The sequence below is a fragment of the Zalophus californianus genome, chromosome 12, assembly GCF_009762305.2.
Source record: "Zalophus californianus isolate mZalCal1 chromosome 12, mZalCal1.pri.v2, whole genome shotgun sequence".
Classification (NCBI taxonomy): Eukaryota; Metazoa; Chordata; class Mammalia; order Carnivora; family Otariidae; genus Zalophus; species Zalophus californianus.
Genome location: NC_045606.1, coordinates 99731534 through 99747318, shown reverse-complemented (window position 1 = coordinate 99747318; position 15785 = coordinate 99731534). Strand labels below are relative to the sequence as shown.

Below are 15785 nucleotides of genomic sequence, written 5' to 3'. Positions count from 1 at the left end.
GTCTCACGCCCTACCCATGCCTTCTTGGGGGCAGACATGCTACCAGGGATGACCCAGACTGCTCCACCTAGGGTCTAGCAGGGGCTTGGCAGGCCCACAGCACCCAGCTTTAACTTGATATTGTCCGACTTACCCTCGGGGCTCCCCTGCTCCCCGTCCGGGCTGACTGCCCCGCTCCCACTCTCACTCTCCGGGCTGACCTCCCCGAACAGGAACTCCGGAATCTCCTTGACCAGCTGCACCAGGGCAGTGAGGTGCAGGCTGTGCGGGGGCGTGCCTCCTGCCGAAGAGGCCGCAGTGAACCCCCACACCCTCAGCTCAGCACTCACGCTTCTGCATGTGACTACTACCCAGAGTTTCATGTCATCCTCCTACCACGCGGGTAGCAGCCCAGAGGAGACTGACCTCCGGGAAGTAAAAAGGATCTGCCCCAGGCACAGCTGGGACTAGGGGCTGGGGACTCTAGGTAGTGTCCCTCATTACCTGGTACTTCTCCAGGGGAATGCCACGGAGCGCGGCCTCCCCACCCCTCCCACCGGCCAGGCCCTCTGCCCTTCCTGGCACCCCTGCCCTTGCGGCCCCACCCAGGCTGGGCCCGTGGGCCATATCTAGCATCTGAGGTCAGCCATGTGGCAGCACCCTCGGAAGCTGCAGGCTGGCTCTGCACATCAGTGGCAGGAAGGAGGCCTGAATACGGGGTGCTCTCCACGGGTGACCCCAGGTTTCTTCCTAGCATTGCATACAACGGGCAACAGTGTGCCAGGCTCACAGCCCAGGGCGGCAAAGGGTGAAAGGTCCCAGAGAGATTTGGCTATAGAGTGTGGCAAGGGCTGAGGGCACAGTGTTCCCTGAGGAGTAAAGCCAGGGGCTGAGGACTGCATGGCGGAAGGGACTTAGAGTGAGTCCAGCTGGGCCCAGGACACCCAACGGGGCCTGACCCTCAACTATCAGAACTACTCACCCAGGGGGCCTCCTCCCCTAGGAGGCTCCTGCCCCTCACCAGCGTAGCTCCTGCCTTCCGTGGCTCCTCCAGGCTCCGTAGGAGACAGGAAGGCAGAGAGGGGGAGCAGCTCATCTGTCCCTGGGAAAGAAAAGAGGGAGGGACAGCCCCTGGGAATGGAAGCTGGCCTCCACCTACCACAATCACGCATACACCTGTTTACGTGTGTGTTCACATGATCACCCAAACCCCAAGAACTGCGGGGCCACCGGAGGCTCAGAGACCAGGCTGCTCGGTGTTTGGCCCGTTCTGGGGTGCCCTGACCGAATCTTACCCACAACCCTGGTGCAGACTATGGAAACAATGGCATAAAAGATCTGTGAGGCCCTCAGCTCAGCCTGAGGCTCTCGGAACACCACCTCAAACTGTATTCATTCTATAGTTAAGACTCAGGCCTGGCGGGCTCAAGGTGACTCAGGACCTGCCTGAGTCACCTCCCTTCACTTTTCCTCGGGGCTGGGGCGGGCTCCTTACCCAGGGAGCGCAGCGTCTCGTAGTTCTCCCGCATCACGTCGCGGTACAGTGCCCTCTGCCCTTCCCCCAGCAGCTGCCACTCCTCCTCGGAGAACCTCACGGCCAGGTCCTGGAAGGCCACGGACACCTGTGGGCACAATCTCCAGGGAGTTGGTGGCTCCCTCCCAGTGCCGCCAGCCTCACCGTGTCTCCAGGGGTACACCAGGGAGTGGGGAGCAGTGAGAGTGTGGCGGAGGCCTGACACGTGGGAGCAGGTGAAGGAGTGCTTCACGGGAATCTGCTCACGAGACAGAGATGGGGTTCGGACTGTGTCCACCAAAAGGTATGCTGAAGTCCCTACCCTTGTCCCCCGTGAACGTGGCCCTATTTGGAAATAGGGTCCTTGCAGATGTAGTTAGGGTGAGGTCAGACTGGAGTAGGGTGGGCCCCTAACCCAGTATGACCAGTGTCCTCATAAGAGAAGACACACAGTCACACGGGGAGGAGAAGGCGTGGTGACAATGGAGACAGAGAATGAAGTGACACAGCCACAAGCCAAGGAAATGTGGGACCACCGGAGGCTGGAGGAGAGGAGGAGTAGAGCACCCTCTGCCCCTTCCCTAGAGCCTTCGGGGGGCATAGCCCCCCACGGCCCTGGCTGGGGTTCCCTCGCCTCTGGCACAGTGAGAGGATCCACTTGCCGGTGAAGCTGCCAGTTTGTGGTACTTCGTTACAGGCACCCCGCCCCCAGAAGTCCTCACAGTCCGTGGCCGTCAGCCTGGGCCTAAGAAAAGGCCGACTCCAGGCTGGGAAGCCCAGCCAGCTCTAAATTCACCACGGGAGAGTCACTGGAGTTAATAAGCAAACTTCGCCTCGACTGTGCAAGGACCTGAGGTCCTATCGCTACGGCATTAAAACAAGATCATAGATAAAACAAATAGTAAGTACGACAAAGAACAAAACACTCCGTACCTTTTAGTGGGGATGACCCAACAGTCAGGAATCAAGCAGGCAGAATGCTTACGGGGCTCCTCCCAGCCACACCCCAAGACAGAGAGCGAGAGAGAGAGCATCTCAAACAGCCCGGGACGTCTCGAGGAGGCCAAGGCTCCCACACCAGGGCAGACGACCGTGCGACCAGGAATGAAGAACAGCCGTCGACGCACCCATGCTCACCGGTGGCCCTTGATCCTCAGACCCCAAATCCTACGGCCCAGCTGCTCTGCCAGACTCCAGGCCCGTGCTGGGCTGAGCCTGCCCTCACTTTCCCAGTCTCACTTGACCTTCAGGCCCCGGCCAGCCACCGTGATCCCCGTGGCTGTGACCCATGGCATTTACCACCAAGCCCGTGCAGCACATGGATACTATGCTCTGCAGGAGCCCTTCCAGGCCACCAGTCAGGCTTCCTTGCCCCCTTCCCCTCCCCCCATCCCAGCCCTCTCCTGGACCTCTCCACTCTGCATCCCTGTGGGCTTGCAGCCTGGTATGCTGTGGCCTACTCTGCAGGGAAGGGCCTGGAAGAGACGTGGAATCACCCTTGGACAGCATCCCCTGCTTTGCAAGATACAAGAAACATTCGGTCCTAACTTCTTTAAAAATCCTCACTAAGTGGGCTTTAAAATGGCCATCAGACCCCAGAAGATTACCAGCATCTGATAGGCATGTATTTAAAATTACAGCAAAGATTTGTAAGAAAAATGACTGAATAAAATGTAAACACTCCTAATAAAGAAGTTAATCTACTGCCTTGTTTCATCAACTCAAGTCAGTGACTTTAAAAACTATTGCTGCTACCAACTCTCAGCGTTGTCACCACCAGCATCTGCCCCCCACTCTGCCCGTCCCCCTGACAGCTGGAACCGTATGGTCACGACTGCCCTCCACTGCGCTGCTGAACTGGTCAAGACCCCGTCCACACAGCCGGCTGGAGGCAGCCTCTCCGCGGCCTACTGCCTTTGGTCCAGTGGTTCTCAAGCTCTCCCGGCCAGCCAGCAGACCTTCTGGAAGTCCTCCCCACCCCTCTAGCCCAAGTACAGTGTCTCCCTTTCAGGAACACGCTCAGACACCCTCAAAAACATCTCTCAAAGAGCCATCCCCATTTCTTGCTGGATTCTGGACAGATACAACACAGCCAACAGTAGGGTCTAGCTGCTGACCCTCTCCCCGTGCCCTCTCCATGGGACGCAGGTCATGTGAACCACAGCCAGCCTGAGCATCTCCCACCTGACGGCCACTGCCGGAGATCAGGGCATGTGGCCGCTCCTCTGCAGGCCAGGTTTCCCCGACACAAGCTACCCTGCGCGTGCACCAGGTACGCAAGACACTCAGCCTAGCCCGGCCCGGCTCACCTGAACACTCGCATGTTATGGGCACTCTGCTGGATGCCAAGTGAGCTGTGTCCCATGCAGGCTCTATTCTCAAGGGACCCAGGCATCAGAAGTGGGATCCTTTGTTTCGGAGCATTTCAGAGCTCTCATCGATTAACAAAACGGATCTCTGCAGGCAGCTGGTCAGACACTGTTACCCCACGTGTGGGGTGAGGGTTCACACGGTGCCAAGTGGGGAAGCAGCGAGTGGAGCTGGTAGACCACCACAGCGCCAAGTCTAGGAATGGGGCCCTCTGAGCTGAGATTTCGGTGCTTTTTCTGCTGTGCTTAATTGTGACTGTAATAACCAATGACCTCGGCAAACCTTAAAAAAACAACCATCAGACAAACATCTCATTTTCAAGATTATTATTTCCCAGTCAAGTTTGAACTCAAGATCTTGAGTTCAAAGAAATGTTCCTGTAGACACTGCTGAATGGCAGAGTCCAAATGGCATTGCTCTGGCTGGGACGTGGAACGTGGGAGGACCCAGCAGAGTCACGTGACACTGGGGGGGGCTAGTTTATCCCGAGATGTCAGCAGACAAGTTCTCTGTTTAACAAATTGAGTGAAAAATACTCTCTCCTCAGCTTCTCCCATCAGAAGCTTTTTCCAGGGGCACCCGGGGGGCTCAGTCGTTAAGCATCTGCCTTTGGCTCAGGTCATGATCCCGGGGTCCTGGGATCGAGCCCGACATCGGGCTCCCTGCTCGGCGGGAAGCCTGCTTCTCCCTCTCCCACTCCCCCTGCTTGTGTTCCCTCTCTCGCTGTTTCACTTTCTGTCATATAAATAAATAAAACCTTTAAAAAAAAAAAAAGCTTTTTCCAACCATTATAATGACTGAAAAAACAAAAGCGCTTTTAGGTTCAAACGATTTACTTCTGGTTCCTTTTAATTAGGGCTGATTTCCCTGCCTCATCCTTGATTTACTAAATCAGGAGTAAGCCCAGAAATCTACGTTTTCAAGCCTCCCGTGATTCTGACACATTCTCAGTTTAGAGCCACAGGGCAGGGGAGCACTGCAGCCCAGTCATAGGCTGGAGTCCTGCCCAACCCTGCTGGAAGTGAAAAGTATGCTGGGGAACGGACCCCTGAAAACAGATTCGGCCCTCTTTCTTCCCAGGAGCCAGCTCTCAAACGTTGTGCATTTGTGAACCAGAAATCAGACAATTGCCTAGACCTTTAAGGAGCAAGGATCATTTAATGCCAATTTCCACCCAAAATGGGATGTCTCTTCAATTTCTCCTTGAATGCCTTCAGTAATGGGTGGCTCACCACATTCCCGGCAGCTGGTCCTATCCCTGGCCCAATCTGGCATTTAAGAAGTCCTGGACACAGGGGTGCCTGGGTGGCTCGTCAGTTAACTGTCGGCCTTCGGCTCAGGTCATGATCCCAGGGTCCTGGGATGGAGTCTCGCATCAGGGCTCCTTGCTCAGTGGGGAGCCTGCTTCTCTCTCTCCCTGTGCCCCTCCCCGCCTGCTCATGCGTTCTCTCTCTCTCTCTCAAATAAATAAAATCTTAAAAAAAAAAAAAAGGAAGCAGCAGCAGTCCTGGGCACACAGATAAGGTAGGTACCGCATGGAAGTCAGAGCTGGTCAAGAGCCAGGAGCCAGGCTGCCAGAATTCCAATCCCTGCTTTGCTTCATATTAGCTATGCGACCTTGCCAAACTACTTAACCCACATGGGCCTTGGTGAACTCATTTATAAAATCAGGATCATAACGACCTGCAGCATGGGGATGTTGTGAAGAGTAAATGAATTAATATAGGAAAAGTGCCTGGAACAAAGGCTGGGATGTCGTAAGCGCTGTGATTAGTGTTAGAGCCCCCGCACCTATTTGGTCCGCCTGCAGGTCAGAGCCGGAAGCCCCAGCTACACAGAATGGGCTCTTCCTCACACATTACTCCTGACTTCCAGTGCCTCTTTATCTCCTCGCTAAATATACCCAACTCTTTTAGACATCTGGAAGAGATGGTTTCCAGGTCTTTCACCATCTCAGCCTCAAGACACATTCTTCAAGACAAAGTTCTTATAAAATGGAAATGGGACCTGGCTGTGGCCAGTACAGAGGGTTCAATCAATGGCCTCCCTCTGCCCAGAAAAAGCGGAGGAAAAGTGAGGAGTGCGTGTGTGAGCAAGCATGAGTGTGCAAACACGTGAGGCACCAATGCTTGCCTCAGGGGAGGGAAACACACTGCTGGCTTGCATCTGGACTGGCTGTCTCCTCCGGCCCTGCTTCACCTCCTCTGTGGCTCTCAGGCCTCACTCCCTCAACCAACTGGAGAAAAGCTTTCTGGATTGACCCAGGACTAATGTAACTGTGCAACCTCCTAGCTCGCTGCAGCCATGCCGGTCCTCCTAGAACACCCTTTCTACCCTGTCATTAGCCCAGCATGAAAACCACAGCTTCTGTGCCCACGGGACCCATCCATCTTTCCGCAGGCCTTTCCAGCCTAGACCCATTCTCCCAGCATGCCTCAGCCTTGGGTTCCCAGTTTGAACCCTGCACGCTGCTGCCCCTCACTTATGGGCTGTGCTCACACATCCCTGGGCTTTTGGGAGTCACAATGGACAGGACAAGAGGCGTTCCCTGTAAATATCCATCTGACTGTTATCTACTGCCCCCCCCCCCCAAAGCCACTCCTAGCCACCTTCTCTGTGAAGCTACACAGTGTGAGGATGCATCCTTCTTGGAACATCAGACCTGAAAGACTGGTGGTCCAAACCCCTCATTTTGTAGAAGAGGAAACTGTAGCCTGCGGAGAGCCTAGCACAGGACCAGCGGGCATACCCCGAGCAAGGGTGTCCTTGGGCTGCTTCACTGCGCAGCCAGAGCCGCAACGAAGGCTGCCCCTGCTCCCACAACATCCACTTTTCCTGGCTTCTCCCAAGAGCTTGCGGGCCATGAAGGACTGGAGGTTCTGGTTCTGGTTGGCTAGATCCGGCCACAAAATGCCCAGGCCCATATCCCAATACCCACCCACCTTCAAACCACGGAGTCTACAATTGACTGAGGTTGGCCCAAGTTCACGGCCACGAAAATTACAGAACTGGCTCCCTGCACCCACCCTGAGGAACCGCAACAATTCCCCATTGGTATCATCATATTTTTCTGGCATCTTCCCAGCCCCGCACACTACCCGCCCGCATTGCCCAGGCTACGACAGATGGGGGCTCTTCTCCACCTCTAGAATCTACACACCTTACCAGGTAGATAAAACCTGGGGCCTTCTTTCATGCCCCCTCCCCCAAGGATTCAGGATCCTACCAAGAATAAAAGCATCAGATTTACTCATTCCCCCGAGGCCTTCATTCACGCCCACGACTCCCAGGATAACTAAAAATTAAAAGAAGCCACGCCGAGGGAGGGCGATGTGTAACCCAAAGGAACGAGTATCCGAAGGTGGAGACAGGCTCCACGTACAGGGTACTGGGGAACGAAGCTTGGGGAGGGGGTCCGGGGTCGTCCAAGGACCTCGACTTCTCCGCGCGAAATCCCGCGCACCAGCCCCGCCCGGCCGAGCACAGCCCGATACCAAAGTTGGCGGACCCCCGCGTCTTTGTCCCTCTACCACGAGACCGCACCACGCCGCGCCTAGCTGACCGGCCGAGGCGTCCGTCGGTCCGTCTGTCCTCCCGGTTCGCCTCACCTGTCGCGCCATCCCGGGACTCAGCGTCCGCTCTCAGCTTCCGGCGCGGCCCGCGGCGCCCGTAACCCGGCCGCAGACTGTGCCGCGACCCTCGGCGAGAGCGGCGACTGAGGTCGGCGCGGGAGAAAGCGGGGCTGGGGTCGCGGGCAGTGGGGAAAAGGGGAGGCCGAGCACGCCCCGGCCTCCCGGCTCCCCCCACTCCAAGAGGGGTGGTCGGGCTTCCGCCCGGAGACCCCCAGCCTCGGCGGCCCGCTGGGCGCAGGCGCGAACTACACGTCCCAGAGGGCGCCGCGGCGCGGGCCGGGGGGCGGTGCCGCGGGCCGCCTCCTTGAAGCCCCCTCCCCACCTGCTTCGCTGAAGACCTCAGGAAGCTGCCGGGAGGGCTTCTGCGCCGGGTCCTGCCTGGTGGCCAGCTTGCGGATGTGTTGTTCCGAGGTACGCGTCCATCCGTCATCATCCATCCATCATCTGTTCTTGCGTCCAACATTTACTGAGTGCGTCCTCTGTGCCAGGTGGAGACGCTCGGATGAAACGGGACCCGCCTCTCCCAGAGGTCACATCCCGTAAACCGACCGTTTCCGAGGCCGCGGGGAGGTGTGTGTGTGTGGCGGGGGGGGAGCGGCCGCTGGGGTGGGGAGGGGGCTGCAGGCCAGACTGCGCGGGCCGCGGTCGGGGGTGGGTCTGAGTGGCTGCCAGACCCCCGCGCATCCTCAGATCTGCCACCCCGTCCCCTCGCTCAGCAGAGCATCGAGCCGGGTCATGACATCTCGTGTGTGACCAATTGCTGGCCTATTTGGTTGATTTAGGTGACCCCAGAAGCGCCTGGAACGTAGAACGCCCTCAAATAAATGTGTGATGAGTGAACGAAGCGTGGGCCCCACCATTGTCCTGGTCTGGACCCGGCGGGCTGGGGGTGGGGGGAGGGCCCCGGCTGAGGACTAGGAGCCTTATTCCCGCTCTGGAGGACCACCCCCCGTTAGAACAGCTCAGGGAAGGTGGGCGTGTGGAGCCAAACCGGCTCTGCGAGACAGAAGCAGGGGTCCAGCGAAGCGGAGAGGCCCGCCGCCAGGGGAGCCCGCTTCCCCCGCTTCCCTCCCCGGTAGGTCCTCTTCCTCTGGAATATTTGGGGAAAGAGAATTTCTCGCGCAGCAGTCCCAATGTTGGTCCCTGCAGCAGCTCTGGCCTGCCATGGGTCTCCGCTGGCCTTGCTGCTGGTCACCTCCCAGAACTCTGGGGTACAGTGTTGACATCCTTGGCTCGGCCTCCAAGGAAAGGCGCGGGGGGAGACCACTCTCAGTCACTGCCCAGCTTCATACCCGGGCCGAGCCCCCTCCTTCAGACCTAAAGAATCGCTGACACCGGACCAGGGTGTGTCTGTGTAGCCGGTTGTAGGAGCATTTGAAGATACCACAAGCGTTTCAGAGCATGGAAAAGGAAAGCTTCAAGCTCAGCACCCGATCTCGGGACCCCTAAAGGCCATAGAGCCTTGTGGTAAAACCCTTGCCTGTGCTGTGACCCACGTTCTTGCTGAGGTAGACTTCCTCCCACTAGCCAGCGTGTACCTGCCCCCACACCAGACTCTGGGTCAGCCGTGGCTAAGATTAATTCACCAACAGCCAATTTGCTGAATGACCAGTTTGCCAAAACTCAATTTGCTGAATGGCCAGTTCTCCCAGTGATTGGGAAACCTTCCTACCCCTCCACGCCCAAAGTTTTATTTGTACCTCCGACCCCATTCCTGCATCCCCCCCCCCCCCCGCCTCTGTATCTGCAGTGCAAGATGATTGTGGAGAACTGTCTTAAATTCCATTTAAAGTGTTTATTTGGCAGTTCTGGACAGGGACAAAGGCAGGAGGGCGGATGGAACAGATTTTTTTTTTAAATGCTCAATAATTCAAATGGGTTTGCAGCAAATCGATATCCAGTGGTTTAATTTTCATCACATTTGGCTTTTGGCTACCTGGCCATTCTGTGAATTGGCTTTTGGTGAATTAGCCAGCTATAGTTTTCCCAAGCAAATCGGCTAGCTTTCTCTTAAAGATAAATGGTGCTGTCCACTCCTCCATGTGAAAATGGCTCAATTTAAAAATATTTTCTAGTTTTCATTATTTCTTTTTCTATCCATGAGGTTATTTAAAAGTACTTTTTAGCTTCAAAACGTATGGGTCCTTTTTTAAAGTTATCTTTTTGTTATTGAGTTTTACCTTGTACAAGAGAATATAGTATACGATGTTGCTTTTTGTTAAGGATTTTCTGAGACTTGCTTTATAATCAAGTATGTAATAAATATTTGAAACTTTTCCATGTTTTCTTTGAAAGAGCATATATATTCTAACGTTGGTTGTAGGGATCTAGTTAGGTCTATTAAATCAAGATTATTGATTGTGTTGTGTCCTCTCCATCTTACCATTTTTTGCCTTTTGATGTATCAGTTACTAAGAAAGATGTATTAAAATTGATTAATGTGCATTTGTCAACTTCTCCCTGTATTTCTGACAATTTTTGCTTTGTATATCTTGACACTGTGTATACAAGTATAGAACTGTATTTTTCAGGGAAAGTTCATTTTATTACTATGAAGTAACACTCTTTGCCCTAATAATACTTTTAATCTGTAATTCATTTTATCTGATATTGATATAGTGAAACTAACTTTATTTTGGTTAGTATTCATTTGGTATATCTTTTCCCATCCTTTCACTTTCAAGCCTTCTGAATATTTATGTTTCAGGAGTGTGTTTTATAAGAGCATATAGCAGAGTTTGTTGTTGAATCCAGTATGACAATCTCTATCTCAATTGGCAAATAGTCCATTTGCATTTATTGTGATTAGTAACATATTTTTATTCATTTCTCCCATCTTTTTTGTGCTTTCTATTTATTTTGATTTTTTTTCTATGCCTTTCTTTCCATTCTTCTATTGAATTGGTCACTTTTTCTTTATTCACCTTTGAGGAATTCACCTTAATTCACCTGTTGCTACTAATTTGAAAATTAATTAGTCTTCCTTTTCTATACTTTTAGGGGTTACTCTTTAAATTTTTACACACACATCTGATTTGATATGGTCTAACAATAATTAGTATTTCTACCCTTCTGCCACACAAAAGAAGAACTTTAATGTATTAGTTCAATCACATCATTGCCCTTGTCTTCTGTGTAATTGTTCTCTTTGGTTAAATCTTATTTTTAAGCCCTCCCCAACTCATTTTTTTGTCTTGTATAATCAGTACTGTTTGGATTTACAAGTATGCTCACTAGTATTTTTGTTCACCATTTTTTCTCTTGTCTTTCTCCTTCCTTCTGGGTTCAGTGTTCTTCTTTCAGAATTACAAGTTTTAAAAGTTCTTTCAGCAAGGATATCTTAGAAGTAAATGCTTTCAGTTATATTTCTGTCACTTCTGAATGATAGTTGAACTGAGTAGAGAATTCTAACTTATGTTACTGTCTTTCATGCAGAATACTTTTTTTTTTTTTTAGATTTATTTATTTGAGAGAGAGAGAGCATGAGAGGGGGGAGGGTCAGAGGGAGAAGCAGACTCCCTGCTCAGCAGGGAGCCTGATGCGGGACTCGATCCTGGGACTCCAGGATCATGACCTGAGCCGAAGGCAGTCGCTTAACCAACTGAGCCACCCAGGTGCCCATCATGCAGAATACTTTTTTCCATTGTCTTCCACCCATCATTGCTTCTGTTGAAAAGTCTGCTGTGATTCTAATTATTATTCCTTTGTACATGACTTGTCTTTTCTGTTTGGCTGCTTTTAAGATCATCCCTTTGTCTGTGGTATTAAGGCTCTGCCATGTGCCTAGCTGTGGATTTATCTTTTTTAGAACTCATTCCTAATCTGAGGTCTTTGTACAAGTCTGGAAATTTCTCAGGTATTATATCATTATATTTCATACGTGTAGAATTCATATTTGACATTTATCAGAACTCTATTCTATTCTGCCCGTCTCTTAGCCACTCTTTTTTGTTTTGCATTTTTTTTTAGACCTTTGTGCTTCATTCTTGGTAGTTTTTTAAGATTTATATTCTATTTCATTCACAAATCTCTCCTCTTTCTGCCTAATCTGCTATTATACTATTAATTTCAATTATTGTATTTTTCATTTTAGATGAGGTTGCTTCCTCTTTTTGAACGTCATATATTCTCATACATTCAATTTCCTGTGTCTTTAATAATTTTGACCACACTTACTTCATAGTATCTATATGATATTTCTCCTATCTGACATTCTTTATTTTGTCTGATGGTTTTCACCCATGGTTGGCTGATTCCTTGTTAATTTTATTATTTTGAATTGTGAACCCGTTTTAAGTCAGGTTTCATCCATAGGAATTCTGTGTGGCCTGGCTTGCAGATGTGCCCTTCAGTGTTTGTGTCTGCTTTTTCTGGGTACTCCATAATCATTATTAGCCTAGGCACACTTTTTATGTCAACTTTTAGCTTGGGGAATTTCTGAACCATGCAAGTTGTGTAAATTCAAAGTTCTAACAAGTGTGAAGATAGATCTGCGGTTATGAATTTTCAGGGGAGATGCCCCACCCCCCCCACCCAAGAGAAAGACCTCTTGTCTGCTTGTGCTGATGTCTCATTAGCCCACCCTTTTACTAATGGTGTGGCTCTCTGGGAGTCTGACTTTACATGCGGGAGGGGCATTTCAGGTCTAGACCTAATCTCCTGGATCCACATGGCTGTTAAAACCCAACACCTCAGCTGTCTCACCATAACCACAGGCATTCTTGGGGTCAGAACTTTAGTTCATCCCCCACCCCACCTCCAAGATAATCCTTTATTGTCATGCGAGATCAGCTGTACCTGGGATTGGATATTTGTTTGATATCATTTGATAAAATGATATTTTATGTTTCAATTCTGGGTGTTTTGAGGTAGAAGGAGTTTTAGATGATCTAGTCTACCATATTTCTGGTAACAGAAATCCTTCTATTTTAAAATAGCCCTCTCAGGCGCCTGGGTGGCTCAGTTGGTTAAGCAACTGCCTTCGGCTCAGGTCAGGATCCTGGAGTCCCTGGATTAAGTCCCGCATCAGGATCCCTGCTCGGCAGGGAGTCTGCTTCTCCCTCTGACCCTCCCCCCTCTCATGTGCTCTCTCTCTCATTCTCTCTGTCTCAAATAAATAAAATCTTTAAAAAAAAATAAAAATAAAAAAATAAAATAGCCCCCTCTTTTGTCTAGCTGTCCTTATCAGTCACATGACCATTTCTTCATTTGACTGTTTTGCCCACCACAGTTTTTGCTCAGCTCTGTCTTTCCTATGTCTGATATCAAGTGGGAATCAAATATGTCTTGAGTGAATGGATGATTCCATGGATGAACAGATGAATGTCAGTCACTGCTCTGATGTCAGACAACATTGTTAGGATGGAGTAGGGGCCAAAAAGCCCATCCATGCCTCTTTGGGGAAGATGGATTAGGGACAGTGGAGTGCTAGAGCTGGCTCGCGCTGGAGAGTCACTTGTTAGTGTATCTGCCCCATTCCATGTTTGGTGATCTTATGTTTGTAGCTTGAAGTTGACCACGGTGAGATTATTTATACCATGGAACTGGGAAACACTAAAAATCAGTAATGCCCTTCCCCCAAGAGCTGGTTGTTAAATATTTAGCAGCATACCACTGATGTGGAGCAATGAAAATGTGTAGAAAAAGTAAGCCTAAGCCTATGTAGAACAAGACCTGTGGTAAGTGAAATATGAAGTCAGAGTTGGAGGAACCTATCACTCTGGGGCTGTGGTGCTCAGTGACAGGGTTTTAAGTTACCCATGACTTTTTTTTTTTTTTTCCGGATTTGGGAAGTCTCAATATCCTAAGGCTCAGTATTAGGGAAAGGAGCTGAATCTTTAGTGAACAAAAGTGAGAGTAGGGGGCACCTGGATTTGAACCAGGGACCTCTTGATCTGCAGTCAAATGCTCCACCCCTGAGCTATACCCCCAGATGTAGGTGTGGACCTAAGTAATACCTTTACCTGTGCAGCCACACCCAACACCCCTATAAATTTTTGTACCAAATATTCATTGGCCGGGCCTCCTGGAAGCTACCAAGCCTACCTCACTACAGTTTTCTCTCTCTGATGCAAAACAAGCAACAGGTTCCCCTCCCTGTAGCTGCCTCCTTGCTTTTTCTGGAAGAGCACTGACACCAACATTTAAAGCTGGAAGGGCCTTCAGAGTCACTAGTCTGTGCCGTTCACAGTGGGCATCTGAATACAGACATTCAAGATTACTAGTCTTCCACCACACAAAGCCCTTTACTAAAGGGATCAGAACCTGAATCCACTCTTCGTGATCCTTGGGTTTAGAACCCTGTTACTGAACCAGCGACTCTCTTATCTTCCTCTTGCCCCTATCTTCCATCGGTCAAAACATGTAAAGGCCACATAATTGGAGCCATCTGAATAGATTTATACAGCCCTCAGACCATCAGGGGACTAGAATGCAGGCTTCATAGAGCATGAATGTGCCACACAGCTCAAAGACCAAAGGGGAAAACTAATGGGGGACACCAGGATTTGATGTGGTGCATGAACTGCATCCCTTGGGCCAGTCTCAGATTTTTGTGCTTAGGAATCATCTCGGGAGCTTGTCAAACATGCAGATACGATCTGGGGTTAGGAACAAGCTCCTTATGGAAAGTCAGGAGACCGACCCACTTTGAGAAACACCTGCCGCAGGTCTATCTCAGCTTCCCTTTGCGCCACCTGCAGGAAGACTCGGGTACTGCAACACCTAAAAAAAAAAAAAGGAATGGGTTTGGATTCCAGCGACCGCTGGGATCAGCCAGGATTAGCCAGGATTAAAACCAAAGACCATGGTCAAACTGCTCATCTTCTGAATCCTGCTCTAGATCAGTGGTTCTTAATTTTAGGGTGCCTCGGAATCATCTAGAGGGCTTGTTAAAACAAAGATGGCTGGGCCCCCACGCCAAAGGTTTGTGATGACGAGTTCTCAGGTAATGCTGATATTGCTGGTCTGGGGCCACACTTTGAGAAGCACTGCTCTAGACCTCCACACACCTGTGACCAGGCCCTTGTCATACTTGCAGCCACACCCAAGGCACGTGTCCACCGTTACTTCTGCATGTTCACCAGGCACTGGTGCCTTCACTCCACCAAAGACAGTGTCCTGAGGTCCCTCTCCTCTCCTCCCAATGCCTGCCTAGGACCGACTGGGGTGCTCGTAGTTGTCAGTTAGCCCTCTTCCCATTTTCCCATTTAGTAAACTAACACCCAAAAAGGTTTCTACCCCTCCCCAATATGGGGAGACCTTGTTCAAGCAAGTAAAGGCAGACATGCACCTCTTCTCTCTGGAGCAGCCCAGGATGAGTTCAAAAGCCTAGTTTGTCTCAGCAAACTCAGGCTCGGGGCGGGGGGGTTGCAAAATTATTCCTGTCCACAAATGAAGCAGAAGACAAGAAGGTATCTTTGGCCCCACAAAGGAAAGTATCCAGGTTAGAACGTAGAAATATGGCATTCTCCTCCAGAGATGCAGCCAGACTTTCTTGTCTGGAGATTTCCTTCATAGAAATGTACTTCTATTCTTAATTTGCTATGAGTCATTTTTTTAAGCCATGAGTAGTGAGAAAGACAGATAATTAACAAAAATCTATCTTACTATAATACAGGCCGTAATGCAGGCTGTGAGGAAAACAAAAACAGAGCAAGGGGATAAAAGTGATGGGGTACAATTTAGACAGAACCACCAGAGACAGAACTCACCAGGCCTTGCTGATGAACTGATGGTGGGCAGAGCCCTGAGCGAAGAGAAGGAGCACCGGGAGGTTCTGGAGGGGCGCCCTGGGAAGAACAGCAAAGACCAGTGTGGCTGGAGGCAAAAAGGGAAGGAGTTAGGGGAGGAAGCAGCCAGGGCCAGCTCCTGCAGGTCCCATAGGCTGCAGCATGGACTTAGATTTTGTTCTCGGGAGAGGAAAGGTACTGAACGGAGCGGGAAACATGATCTGACCCCCGTCTGAAACGGTCGTCTCAGTGGAAACAGAAGTAGGGGGGAAAAGGCAGGGGGAGACCTGCCAAGAGAGTATGACGACAGGTCAGGTGGGCCTGGACCGCAGGTCGTGACCATGAGAACTGCTGAGATGCACATAGTCAAGTCAACAGGACTTGCTGCCGGCTTCGGATGCCAAAGAAGGAAGTGACCCAGCAGTGGCTGGCAGGGGTTTGGCCCGAGTCGCCAGGAGAATCATACCACTTAGGTGGGCAACACGGGGTGCAGCAGGGAGCTGGCTAGGGGCGAGAAGTAATAATTCTGTTCCTCCCATGTTTGGTTTGAGGGGCCTATTA

General features: G+C 50.9%; 1 protein-coding gene and 1 non-coding gene across 10 annotated transcripts in view; both read right to left on the bottom strand.

Annotated features, from left to right (window-relative positions):
* Nucleotides 1-7943, bottom strand: part of KRBA1 (KRAB-A domain containing 1) — a 28076-nt gene extending 20133 nt beyond the window's left edge. For 8 of the 9 annotated variants that reach the window (XM_027574553.2, XM_027574555.2, XM_027574556.2 and 5 more), the window contains exons 1-4: nt 7817-7943; nt 1475-1601; nt 962-1081; nt 134-280 (exon numbers count right to left, since the gene is read on the bottom strand). In XM_027574553.2, the coding sequence (XP_027430354.1) occupies nt 134-280; nt 962-1081; nt 1475-1601; nt 7817-7927 (505 nt within the window). In that variant the 5' untranslated portion in view covers nt 7928-7943. Of the gene's footprint in view, nt 1-133; nt 281-961; nt 1082-1474; nt 1602-7470; nt 7595-7816 lie in introns of those variants that run through there. The other variant, XM_027574560.2, reaches the window with a different exon arrangement.
* A 5409-nt stretch (nt 7944-13352) lies between these two features.
* TRNAC-GCA lies at nt 13353-13424 on the bottom strand. Its single transcript has one exon. It is a non-coding gene; the product is annotated as a tRNA-Cys (tRNA).
* Between the last annotated feature and the right edge of the window lie 2361 nt (nt 13425-15785).